The 14269-nt window shown below is 43.0% G+C and overlaps 1 protein-coding gene across 8 annotated transcripts in view; it reads right to left on the bottom strand.

Annotated features, from left to right (window-relative positions):
• RBKS (ribokinase) overlaps positions 1–14269 on the bottom strand; it is a 96320-nt gene that overhangs the window by 2538 nt on the left and 79513 nt on the right. The window contains exon 10 of one of the 8 annotated variants that reach the window (XM_053306037.1): positions 2069–2209. The exons of the other annotated variants lie outside the window; for them this stretch is intronic. Within the exon in view, the coding sequence (XP_053162012.1) occupies positions 2072–2209 (138 nt within the window). The 3' untranslated portion in view covers positions 2069–2071. The remainder of the gene's footprint in view (positions 1–2068; positions 2210–14269) is intronic. 8 annotated transcript variants of the gene reach the window in all.

The following is a 14269-nucleotide window of genomic DNA, read 5'->3' on the forward strand; positions in this document are numbered from 1 at the left end:
AAATAGGAATCAGTTAGGAATTGGCACTTAGGAAAAGGCAGCACAACTCTGTGGAGCATATGCTTTGCATGTATAAAGTTCTTGTTTCCATCCCATGCAGTCAGAGTACACAGTACTGGACTAGAAATGGTCTGTATTAGTCAGCTTTTTCTTCTATACTTTTAAAGCTGGCTGGCTGTTCTGTGCAGACACATCCTGAATTACCTGTAAAAATGCAGTAACTATAACTCTATCCTGCTGCTTTGTTGCTACCGTATGTCTGTGGAGGCACAGTGCCTTTTCCAGCAACTACATTTTGGGCAGTCGGGAAGCATGCAAACCTTACATCTATATTTTTCATAGCTTCAATGCTATCTTATCTACCATCTGATTCAATGGTATTTTATTGTTGTATAATAGCCTCAAGTTTTCTAAGTACACTGCATTACAACTGGAATGCTGTTGTAGGACAACCTTGCTTCAGTCAACTCACTTGAAAAAGAATGGATATTCTCCATTGTACAAAACAAAATTCTTTTGCCAAAAGTGCATTTTGGACTACAAAGATAAGGGCATGATGCACATTCCTTCAACAATAAGGCTCAAGCCAACAGTGGCAACCTCTGCCAACCTCCTTTTCAGACAGTTATTTCCTCTTAGGGAAGAGTCATTGTACATGAGCTAATAATAATAATAATTTAAAAGGACATAGAGCTGGAATTCAGCAGTGTGAAATCAATGTGCAAGTCAAATTCTGCTCTGGTGACCCCAATTGTCAATTTAGCTACTTTTCTGCTTTACCGCCTAATTCCATTTTAAGTGATAGCAAATGCTGAAAGGAATAATGTATATATATTTAAAGACATCAAGGAATATCACAGCATTAAAGAACCAATGTAATGAGTTGGAGACTACTGCTGCTCCCAGTAGAATATGCAGCACAAAAGTAAAGGAAGTTTCCTTAGAAATTAGGCCCAGTCTACATGTTACATAGGAATATGTGTAGTTGTACAAACATGGGTGCATTGGAAGCTTTCAAGTCAGGGCATTGGTCTGCCTGGCTCAATATTGTCTACACTAAATGGCTGCGGCTTTCCATGGTTTCAGGCAGGAGTCCTTCCCAACCCTATCTGGTGATGCCAGGAACTGAACCCTGCAAAGCAGCAGATGCTCTACTATTGAGCTATGGCCCCCATCCCCAAAGGTGGCATACATAGGTCTTCCATCCAGGCAATGATCACACCAAGACCTGCTTAGCTTCAGTAAGATAGCTGTATCGTGTGCCCTGGGGCCACTCAACACTGTCCCCACACTAAATTTGTAAGAGTCTGAGAAGAGCCCTGTTGGATCAGACCAATGGGCTATCTAGTTTAGCATCTAGTTTCTCACAGTGGCCATCCAAATGCCTCTGTGAAGCTCACAAGCAGGGCTTGAAAGCAGTAGCCCATCTCCTACTTTTGCTTCCCAGCAACTGGTACCCAGGAGGCAGCAGTTAGCCATCACAACTAGGCTTAGCCATCACCACTGACAGGTTTATGAAATTTCCTCTGCCCCACAGTGCTTTCCCTAGATGTGTTAGTAAGGGACACATGTTTGGACCTCACCGTTGGAAGGGAGATCAAGACAAAGCTGTGTGTGTACTGCAGTTCTACAAAAGAACAAGAAAGGCGCAACACTGATACTTTAACCCGGCCAAGGCAACTAACAATTCAAAAAAGCCGTAACAATGAAACATCAAAAAATCTAAAATGCTTTATAACGCCTATAACAGCAGCACCAGCAGCCAAATCCTAGTTTGAGAATAGTGGCTGGAATCCTGGCCAATGCTGGACAATTTCTGTCACACACAGAGGAGTGATTTTTATTTAAATAACAACAACAACCACTACCACCACCAAAAAAAACCCTCCCTTTGCAGCTGCCTGTGCTTCTTGAAAATATATTTCTGAAGGTCCTCAGCCCTCACTGACATATTTCAGGGAGGCACAAGCAACTGTAGAGAGAAGGGGAATTGCTCACAATCGCTCCTCTTCCCTGTGTGATGTCAGCACAGTGTTAGTCTGGATATTGGCCAGTATGCAGAAAAGACCTTTTAGAGGAAAGCTGTCTTCGCTGCCCCTTGAAATATGAGCCGTGAAACAGCCAGGTCCACCTCTCTTGGGAGGCTGCACCAAGTTCTGGGTGCCACAACACCAAAGGGCCCTGTCTCTCCTGCCGTCTTCTGGGGCTCCTATGGGGAAAGGAAATTCGTAATTAGCACTCTTGTGGCTGTAAGAAATTTAAATGACCCAGCCACATAGTCAGGAGTGTGGGGTTGTATGCAACTGGTAGCATGCTTGGAGAGGAAGTATTGTTTCCATGGAAAAGACCCACTCAGTTGGGCCTCACCCATATGGTTGGATCATTTAAACATCCTCAGAGAGGTTTTTCACAGATAAATAGCTCCCACAAGACTGGGAGAATATTGAAAAAGGGGCAGCTATGAACACACCACTTTTAAAAAGTCATACACTCTTTCAACAAACATTCTTGGGGTGGGTAGCCTGCTGTTAGATTACTACTAGAAAGGGAGACATTACCATTCCACTGCTAAGCAGTAATTGTACAACCCCTGATTGCGGCAAAGAACATGGGTATAGTTGCAGGACATCCACATCACCAAGCATTGCGTGTGTGTGTGTGTGTGTATGTGTGTTTGTGTTTTGAGGTACACCAGTGCAATACTTTGTATCACGCCTCAGGAATTTGTACCCACTTCCCGACAGATTTCCTGATCGGTCATTTGCAGATGATTAAATGATGCTGACTGTTAACCCCCTGCATTCCTGAGAGATGAGCCCAGATACAGTGTCTAGAGTGTACATGGTTTCCTTTCTTCTTGAAAACATCCTACTCCACAAAACCATTCAAGATCAAAGGCCAGCACAATAGGGACCTGAATTCCTCTGGAAAGTTATCTAGCTTGTGGTATGCATTGCGAAAGAACTGCAGAGACGTGCAACAATCAACCCGGTGTGCCTGCCCACCCCCACTCAGCCCCTTCTATACATAAATCTACAAAGGCACAGCCAAAAGCTCTGCAATGTTAATTCTTGTCATCTCGGTAACACTTTATATTTTTAGGGTCCATCAATCAGCTGGGAGTTAGGCAACATTTCACTTTTTGAACAGATTTGAAACAGACAGACTGAAAAAGCAAGCAGATAGAGCAAAGGTTTTGTTTTGTTTTTTAAGGGTTTACTTGCTCTGAGAAAGCTGACTAACACATCTTTGTGATTTTTTTTTTTAGAGGGCTAGAGCAACTCATCTCTTGCAGCACATTTAGTGGTTAGTAGTAATGTTTTAAACTTTTGGTTTTTGTTTTAACTAATGTTTTACTTTTTCTGTTTTTATTTTGTTGTAAACCACCCAGAGATGTAAGTTTTGGGCAATATAAAAATATGATTAATAACTAACGAACGAACGAACGAACTAACTAACTAAATAAATAAAGGGATATTCATGAAAGCTTGTTCTCTTTCCTTTTTGCATGCCATGTGTAGTAGGGCTTAATAGAGTCAACTGGGTGCAATTTACAAAACTTGGTTCTATCATCATTTCTGGTATGGTTCTCACCTGCACATTGTATATTGTGCAATACAACTGTTTGGTTGCTGGGTATGAGGGATACTTACATGGAGAGAGAAGAGGTACTACTAATAACAAGTACCAGCTAGAGGTCTGATGCTGGGTAAACACCATGTTTCATACATCCTTTCCTAATCTCCAATGCTGGGCCTGAAACTGAGCACTCAGTACCTCAAATATTCAGCTCTTGGATATCGCCCCCAAAGAGTGGCAACTGGTTTACTTGCCCAAAGTTTAATAAGGATTGTGAATAATGACCAACTCCCAAGAACTCTGCTCTATGCATTTTCCAGAAAAAAACAATCTCTGTAGTCTTTTGTAATCATTCTGGGGATTTGCAGAAGTTACTTTTTTGTACCAAAATACTCAGAATCTGTGTGAAATATTTTCTAAGAAAGGGAGTGGAGAATGTCAAAATTACCCATGTGTTTGCAGGTTATGGTAACTTTCATTCATCATTTGTGAACACACAGATGTGTTATCTCAGAGGGAATCCTCTTTTCCTCTAAGAACACGAGGCTGTTCACACAAGCAGCACTACCGGGGTAGGGTTACTCGTGTGAAGTGCCGGGATCATGGCCAAACCCAGTGCTGCCCTCTGGGTAGCCCAGGATTTTTTGGGGCTATTGTTGGAGGGCTAAAGGCCACCTCCAGCCTCAAAGGCAGGATGCCTCTGAGTACCAGTTGCAGGGGAGTAACAGCAGGAGAGAGGGCATGCCCTCAACTCCTGCCTGTGGCTTCCAGCGGCATCTGGTGGGCCACTGTGCGAAACAGGATGCTGGACTAGATGGGCCTTGGGCCTGATACAGCAGGGCTGTTCTTATCCAGGTAGAAGGGCGCGAGCGACGGGATCAGGAAGATCGTGTGGGGGAACGTAGGTACACTTCTGCTTTCCCCCCAGCCCTCCCTAGCCACCAGGGATTTTGGTCGTGTGAACAGCCTTAATGTCTTAAGAACATAAGAGCACTGCTAGATCAGACCAAGGTCTGATGCAGACCATCATCTTCTGGCCTGCAGATGTTGCCAGGAAGCCCACAAAGAGCGTCAGCCTTCCCCCATTATTTGTCTCCAAAGCAACAAGATTCAGAGGTAGACTGAGGTTAAGCATGCAGGCGCCGTTTGCTGTCATGCTAATTGCTGTTGATAAATCCATCATCCAGGAATTTAAAACTTCACCTTTTGTCACTTAGTTTTCCAAAGATTCCTGTTGAAATCTTCCACAGTGAAATCTGCTGCAATGAATTCATGTAATTTCTCTGCAATCTGCCTATCCTCCTTCCACAATCCTTTTATACCTTTATCATTTCATGTCTAACCACTTCCCTGGCTGTATTTCTGCTTCTACTGTGTTTAAAGTAATGACATATTTAGTATTGCCAACATTGCGTTGGCAGAAATCGGGACACGGACGCTGGGTGGGCTGGGGGCATGGCCACCTGGGGCAGGGCTTGTCTTTAAAAAAAAAAAAAAAAAGGCGCAGAAGCCTGAAATTGGCTTTAAAATTTTAAAAAGAATTTTTTTTTAAGGTGTGAAAAAGTGGAGGGAAATGTGTCCCGAACAGGATGAGCATTTCCCTGCTGAAAGTCGGGACGTCCCGCACAGTGTGGGACAGTTGGCAACACTAGATCTTATTGTTTGTTTAATGTGTTAGCAATCAGACCTGCCATTCTATTTTACATTACTTAGCTTTTTGTCAGCTTACATTTGTTTTGCAAGAGGTTTGTGCTCTTTCATGTTTTCCGCATTTGGGCAAGACTTCAATTTTTCCAAGGAAGCCTCCTTGCCTCTTATAGCTTCTTGATTCTGTGCCTTAACCCTGCTGGTATCTTCCTGGACTTGTCTGAGCCTTTCCTGATCTATGCTATACATGTTATCTGATTTTCTATAGTAATGGTTTAAAAACCTCCATGTGTCCTGAAAAGATGTGACTTTCTTGATGCTTCCTTTCAATTTTCTTTTTAATGAATCCTCCCATTTTTGAGAGAATTTTCTTCTTTTGGAAATGAATGTGATTTTCTGGGCAACCTTCCACATACACGTATGTCGAATCTGAAAGAACTGTAGCCACTTTTCCTGAGTGGTTCAACACTGATATATTGCAGCATATCTGGGCCCCTGCTCCAGAGCAATTTAAGGGCTGCCTCCACGTCTGGCATCTAATTTTTGAGAAGCAATATATCTAGCCCATTTTTAAAAATTATTGTTATGTTAATATATATTTTTGAGATATATTATGTGAGTTACATTTACTGTATGTTTTTGAATTATAGTGATGTTACTGCAACAAATATGTTAGTTTTTCTTTGTGGTTCTTTAAATATCTAAAACATTTTTAAAAGGAGAGAGTTGCCTCTCCTCTAGTCAGCTCTATGACTAACTGTTCTAAGGCACACTAATTTATTGTATCTAAAACATTTCTCTCTCTCTCATGACCTAAATGTACATTTACACAATCAGTGTGAAGGTTAAGTCACCCATTCTTACAACACTTTCCTCTTGATTTCCTTCTTCATCTCCAATCACCATCACAATTTTGGTCAGGAATGACAAAACTATATTGCCAGTACTATGTGCCTTTTGGGGTCAAGAATTTCCTCCCGCAGGGACTTTGTAAAGGAGTTTGTTCCTCCTGTGTTTTCAAGTTTATTGAATGCTAAGCCCAGCTTGACAAACTGCAAAATCACTCTCCAAGACACGTTTCCCTGTCCTTTCCATAGATTTTATATCCAGGGATAACTGTAGCCCACTGACTGTGATTGTTCCACCAGGGATCATATAAATGCTATTCAAATTAAGAGGTAGAAAATATTTGTGTGTGTGTGTTGATAGGCCAACACATGTGCTTTAAAAAGGACCAAGGACATGGATTCTTTTCTTAAGTTTTCCTTTCAATTTCCTGTATGAGTGGTGTTAAGTGGGGTCTTGGAAATAAATTCTTTAATTTAAGTGTATGATTTTTAACTACCTGTGCCATTGGGTAGTTGACACTTTCTTAGATTCACACAGTGAATCTGTGACCTCCCTTTCAGTGATTCAACAAAGAGAGAAGCAAAACACTTTGAGGTGAAAAATATCTGCTTAGACTAAGTCAGCTAAAGCAGCACTGCAGAAGGCATAGGGAACCATCAAACTCCACTCATTTCAGACCACCCCTCACTGTTTTGGGAAAGAGCAGAATATAAAATTTTGACTCAAGCAAATAGTTAGGCTGGTTCCCACAATCATAAATGGAGTAGGGCAAGTGCCCTATCCAGCTTTGGGTGGGAGCTGTGCACGCTCCTGATTTGGGTCGTTTATCAGCAAAAACTTATGGCACCTCTCTCCCACACTTCCACCTTCTCTTACCCAGGTTTTTGCTGATAGAGGACAAAAAATTGGGAGTGCACACAGCTCCTGAAGCTGGCTAGGATGTTCATCCTACCCAGTTTACCATGATGAGAACTGCCTTACAGTGTGGAGAAGGAACAGTAACAGAAAGATTGACATTGGGATGTAAGATTTGGAAGATGTCAGAAGACAAAATCTAGGACAGTTATTCAGTTCAGCACTTTGGTGGGGGGGGGGTGTTGGGGGGAACAATCATACTGGAAACAGAACATGGGTGGGGGGCCTGCAAAAATATATAAAGTTGCTGAGAGCACCACCCTGCTCTCAGATGCCAGCCTAAAATCAGGGCTGTCTGTCTCCATCATCAGGCACCATGAGGCAGCCAGAGGGCAGAAAATTGAGAGTTCTTTAATGGATTGTCATATTTTTCCTGCACAGGTGAGTTTAATTTTCCTTCCCAGGCACCAAAAGGTTTGGTCCAACATGGCACAAACACATTGTGATTAATTGATTGATTAAGTGCCGTCAAGTCGGTGTCAACTCTTAGTGACCACATAGATAGATTCTCTCCAGGATGATCTGTCTTCAACTTGGCCTTTAAGGTCTCTCAGAGGTGCACTCATTGCTGTCATAATCGAGTCCGTCCACCTTGCTGCTGGTCGTCCTCTTCTTCTCTTTCCTTCAACTTTCCCCAGCATTATAGACTTCTCAAGGGAGCTGGGTCTTCGCATAATGTCTCCAAAGTATGATAGTTTGTGCCTGGTCATTTGTGCCTCAAGTGAAAATTCTGGATTGATTTGTTCTATGATCCCTTGGTTTGTTTTCCTGGCTGTATCCTGGTATCCTCAAAAGTCTTCTCCAGCACCAAAGTTCAAAAGCGTCAATGCTTTTTCTACCTTGCTTCTTCAGAGTCCAGCTTTCGCATCCATAGAGTGTCACGGTGAAAATCATTGTCCAAACAATTCTAATCTTTGTAGGTGTAGACACGTCATGGCATCGAAATATCCTTTCCAAGGCCTTCATTACAACGCTACCAAGTGCTAGTCTGCAGCGTATTTCTTGACCACTGGATCGTTTACTGTTGATGGTTGATCCTAAAAGGCAGAAGCTATCCACTACGTCAATGTCTTCATTGTCAATTCTGAGGCTGGTTGCTGTACCCATTGTCATTAGCTTAGTCTTCTTTACATTTAACTGTAGTCCCATTTTTTCACTGTGCTCCTTGACCTTCATTACAAGAGCTTGCAGATCATCTGCATTCTCAGCTATCAGAGTGGTGTCATCAGCGTAGCACGGGTTATTGATGTTTCTTCTTCCAACTTTAAAATCACACTCATCTTCTTCCAATCCAGCTTCATAGTTTAAATCCCAACAGATCAGTATTCAGTTTCTAGTTCTCTGGGATTTTTCTTGTGTTAGCTGCAGCTCACTTATTTATTTATTGAGAGTAAGAATTATTTGTGTATTGTACCTGATATCAGATAATCGGTGGTAGATTACCAAGCATACAGGCTAGAATTCCAGCCACTAACAGTGACACAGAATTCTGGTACTGAAGGTACCAGATACTCAAAAGATGCAAATACTCAAAATTAGGAAGCCATTCACTTTAAATTCTGATCATGGCCACTTCCTTCACACTGACTTTGAGGCTACAGGTTTTGGTCCTGTGCTCTGCCAGCCGGCTCCACTAAAAGATTATAAGACATATGCAGTCCAACACAATGAGCTGTTATAACAAAAGTAGGGATCGGGCTGTAGCTACAATTGAGCGAAGGGGTTCAAAGAACCCGGGGCCCCCAGCTCCACCCCTCCCTATTTTCTTCATTATCTCCCTCACTCCAAGGGGCCTCTGGAGAGAGGGGCAAACATGCCCACCTCTCCCCTAGCTACACCCCTGGTAGGGATACATAAAACTAAATTACAGGCACACTCACCTCCTCTGCTGAAGGACAGACAACGGTGTGTGCCTTTTTATCGCTACACATGCAGCACATGCGTAAATGCTGTGAGAAGCAACTCAGGCCCCTAGTGTGGGCTTCTGTGCTCACCTCACGTATCATGAGATATGAAGTAGGCACTTTTTTAAAAAAAGGGCACAATAATACACGACATTATTTAAATAGGAATGGGTGCAATAATAAATACATTAAAATGCAGCTGAATTGTTCCTTTACCTGCTTTAAAATCCAACCCATAGGGGCAGCAATCTACAAGAAACAAATTGTGACTGTTTCACACACTATAGAAGTCTGAAGGAGACTTTTGTCATTTGCATTTTGAGATTGTTGCAGTCATGAGATGGCAAAGGAATGGGAGAACAACACTGGCCAGTAGATAATCATCCACTGTGCTTATTACACACACACACACACACACACACACACACACACACACACACACACACACACACACGTGTATATATACAGTATACACATTCCACCATGCGTTTCCATCTTAAGAAGACCCTCAAGGCAGCTAACAGTCTACTGTAGTACAAATAACAGAGATCAACAAAGGGGAGGGTGAGGAATAATACAACCTAGCAGAGTACTGCATCCCTCCAGTGGCTGTTGCTGGTGTTTATCTTATATTTCTTTTTAGACTGTGAGCCCTTTGGGGACAGGGAGCCATCTTTATTTATTTCTATTTCTATATGTAAACCGCTTTGGGAACTTCTTTTAAAAAGCGGTATATAAATATTTGTCATTGTCATCATCATCGTAATAGTCTGCAAACCAGCAGACATAACAGCTGAATGCAGAATTGTCAAGGAACAAAGTCGTCTTCTAGATGTTCTACCATGTCTTTGTTATTCAGTGGAGGGTTGGCAGTGATATAACTAGGTGAGTCTCCTTTTGGAGGGTGTTCCACACCTGTTAGGCCACAACTGATAAAGGGCCCTATCTTATGTGCCCACCTGCCATATCTTAGATGGTGGAGGAGGGCACAGAGAAGGGTCTCAGATGTCAGTCTAAGTGTTCTGGTAGGTATATTTGGGTGAAAGCAGTCCTGAAGATAATTTCCTGTTAGATTGCTTCCTATTAGCCACATGTATTTCACAAGCATTAATTATAGTTTTACCTCCCCTGTGATATCCTCATCTTTAAAGGTGAGCTTTGGATAGCTGAAGCTATTGAGTTCTTTCTAAGGATTGCATGGTTGTTAGGAAATGTACTTTATTTTAGAATCTTTCTCCATAGAATAAAGTTGCCTAACTCCACAAAAGCCCCGTGAAACCAATACACTAAGAATATTCAGTTCTCACAAAGATTACATCTTCATATTAGAGAAAAACCAACTGTCTCTCATAAATTTCATTTGATTGTTATGTGGGCACCAAGAGTCGAAATCGACTTGACGGCACACTTTACCTTACCTTTAGAAAATGTTAAGGCTGTTCTCACGAGCAGCCTAACTTAGGCTAGGGCAGCCCAGCCTGGTTTAGGCTGCTCATATACAGCACCAGGATCCACACAGATCCCGGCACTGCCTGCCTAGCCCCACTTTGAAGCCCGGCCTTTAGCCGAGGTTAAGGGCGCAAACCCTGGTGCTGGGATTGTATGTGCACTTGGGTTGCTTGCAACCCAAGTGCACGCAGAGACGAGCGCATCCCCCAATGCACTGTGCTCATCGCATGGTGCACTGAGGGATATCCAGTGGCAGGGTGAGTGAGTCCCAGCCTCGAACGATCCATGATGCATGGAGCAGTGTGGATCATCTGAGTGAGTGGCGGTGCACTGAAGATGGCAATGGATCATTTGGGGGGAAGGCAGGTGAAACCCTGCCTCCCCCACCCCCTCTGTCACCCTCTCTGCCCCAGCGGGAATAGAGTGAATAGCCTCAATGTGTTCGTATGTTTCATGTCTGATTGTCTCTCCATATAGAGGGCTTCCGTCCTCCATTTTAAAGGCCAGAGGCTGAGTTGATACCATGTATACCAGCTTGCTGCTATCAAATGGAATCTATGGATGGAAAGCTGCCTGCACAACATGCAACACTCTCATCAGTGTTCTCTCTTCCTTACAACCTCCATTTCAAAACATACTTGGCCTGTAATCTCACTAACAAACTGTCCACTTGTACTTTGGATATGAACTTTCTTCTTTCTGTTATATTTATAAGCAATCTCCAGGTCTCATGGTGTGTGTGTGTGCACGCGCACACGTATTCATTATTATAATATGAATAAATATTATTGTATATTTAATACATACTTTTGTATTAAATACATACATACTTTTGTCCCCATTTAGAGTGCTCAGTCCATTGTACCAGGTTGGGCTTATTTTGCTGTTGGTTCTGGACATGTGGCTGATACCAACTCATGTTTCTCCCCATCCCATAGCTAATGTCTAGTAAAGGAAATGCATGATGTGTTGCCACCATGTTCAGCATTTTCTCATCCCAGCTCTCGTTCATTGGTTGCCATTTGCAGGGGTGAGGGAATCCTAAAGAAGATGACAGGTCATACTGTTCATTTACTAAACTACTGAGTTGGCAGCATCCATCTCCTGTAACATCTAATTACAAGGCCCTGATACCCTGTCCCACTGGACTTAGGGTACCAGAACACTTCGGGGTCAGGGGGAGGGAGGGGAAAGAGACATTGCAAAGATCCATGTCCCCCTCACCACCACCCCAAGCTTGACACTTAAAATTGTCAAGTGCAACGTACAACTAGCAACTTAGGGCACTTACGCATGAGCCATTATATTGCTCATCTGACTTGCTTTAACACAAAGTATCTAGATGGGTCACTATGGGTCACTATGATTTGCTGATTGGTAGTCAACCCAGCCCACCATTACAAGCAGGCAGCAGTTGATCTACTCATAAATGTCCTAGTGTCAAGCAGCAAAGTTAGCAGGTTTGAGTTCACAGAACCTCAGTGTAGTTTTGGTTGGCAGATCACATCTTTTCCCATGAGCAAATCTATTTGTACATAAGCTCCTCAGCCTGGTAGACTGGGTTGTTTACTCATGAGTAAATTCCCATGTCATAATAATAATAATAAACTTTATTTGTTAGCCGCCCCATAACAAACTGTTCTCTGGGCGGTGTCTGGGTGTCTTTCTTTGCATGGGCAGACTGCATATACACAAAGGGACATCACAGGCTAAGGAGCAGCAAATGAGGCTAATTAGTCTTTTATTGTCCTGAAAGAAATCTATGGAAGTGGGCATAGACTTAGGAGGCAGATATAGTTACCTTAGACATGATCAATAGTTTTTAAAAAAGGAATGCCAGGAATTCTCAACTTCCACCCTCTGCCCTGTTAGCCCTTCTCACTTATTCTGTGTGTGCTACAACTGGTTCTGTTGACACAGTAATGAGGGGAAGGTACTTTGCACATGCCTAGAAGCATTATTTCATACCCTATGACAGCCTTGATATTGAAAACCATGTTCTTCAGCAATTCCTTGACTCAAATTAAGACCTGGGTGTATATTTGAGAAATGTTTCCTTTAAGCTCGGAGGGAAGGAATGACAAGATATTGATTTTCATCTCTCAATTCCTCTACCTTCCCAAAGTACCTCTCCTAATATTGTGGGTAATCTGCAGCAAAATATGACGCTGCTCACAGCTCTTGTCTCTCCAGCAGCTGGATCTCCAATAAATTATGCATTCCCATCTGGAAGGAGACTATGAAAGGCTGCAGGCCCTCTTCCCCTCAAACAGAGGGATGGAAAGGGATTTAATTAGGTAGCTGGGTGGTTTAGAAAGAAGACCAGACCATGACCTGGGTGGTCTTCCAGCTCTCCTGCTGCAAATGTTAAGACTGCAAGCTGTACCGTACAAACCTGTTTACATTTGCTCAATTTGCTAAAATTATGTTTCCATTCATTGATCAAAAAGTCATTTATACTGAGAAGGGAAAGATCTTTTTTTAATCATATGGTGCTGCCTTGAACTAGTCAGGACAGGGCTTTGGGATCTAGCAATATGAGGCTTTGTATCTGGCTGCACGGCAGTGAATCAAAGAGCAACCTTTGGCAGCATATCCATGGCTTCATTATGCGAAGATGATCTTTGAAAAATCTGTGCACCTCCTGATGCCTCATTTTTCCTTTCTGCAAATTAGGGATAATGACGCTTTCTGATCTCAAGGGGTGGCCAGATGCCCCAAGGTTTGCAAAGTGCTTTGGAATTCTCAAATGCACAGTACAGGACTGTCAGCAATGAGAAGTAGAGAAAGGTTTCTTTTCCCCTCCCTTATTAAAAATATGTGTTGGTACGGTGCCTAGAACAGCCCTGGTGCATGTCAAGAAGCTCCTACGCACCACTGAAATGCATGTGAGTATTACTCATTCTCCCTCACATTTGGCTCCTTATCCCCAGGAGTACCTGCAACCCATCTTGACTCCTGTATCTTTCATCCTACTAAGGACCATCTGTGTGTGCTGAGCCTGACTAATTGTACTGGCCCTTTCCAGGGTAACTTTTCTTCAAGTTGTTATTTTTTATGCTATTCTTGTTCTAGCTCCAATGCAGCCATCAGTAGTGGTATAGCCGGTTCCCACGTAATGGAAGGGAAAGAGCTGGCAGCCTTGCTGAAGCAGGACAGGTGAACTGATAGGGAAGGAAGCTTCACGACTGAAGGGACACCCATCCTGAGTGTGCTTCTCTGCAAGTCTTTGCTGTTTGGACTTTGGATGCTACAATCAAGCTAACTAACACTTTAGGAGCGTAGGAAGCTTCCATATACTGAGTCAGACCATAGGTCCGTCTAGCTCAGTATTGTCTACAAAGACTGGCAGCAGCTGCTCCAAGGTTGGAGGCAGGAATCTCTCTCAGCCCGATCTTGGAGATGCCAGGAAAGAACTTGAAACCTTCTGCTCTCCCCAGAGTGGCTCCATCCTCTAAGGGGAATATCTTATGGTGCTCACACATCAAGTCTCCCATTCATATGCAACCAGGGTGGACCCTGCTTAGCTAAGGGGACAAGTCATGCTTGCTATTACAAGACCAGCTCTCCTCTCAGATGAAAGTTTCAACTTTCAGATGAAGTTATGATGAAACATTGGCAAAACTCCAGAAAACTAATGGTGTACTGGCCAGAGTACTGCTGATGTGGGCCCTGGGACAAGAAGCAAAGATGGGCCCCTGGACCCCACCCCCTTCTCCTTTCCATGCCCCCGTGTCATTGCTGCAGAAGAAATGTAAGGATGGGGTGAAAAACAAAACATTCTCAGCATGCCCTTTCTCTCACTTCTATGCAAATAATATCATATGCTCCCCACACATGCAGACACGCTCAAACATGCACTTGCATGCACATATTCCCTGGCTCAGGAACACTTTTTCAACATAGATACTGACTACAATCACCTC

The sequence above is a fragment of the Hemicordylus capensis genome, chromosome 1, assembly GCF_027244095.1.
Source record: "Hemicordylus capensis ecotype Gifberg chromosome 1, rHemCap1.1.pri, whole genome shotgun sequence".
In the NCBI taxonomy this organism is placed as follows: domain Eukaryota; kingdom Metazoa; phylum Chordata; class Lepidosauria; order Squamata; family Cordylidae; genus Hemicordylus; species Hemicordylus capensis.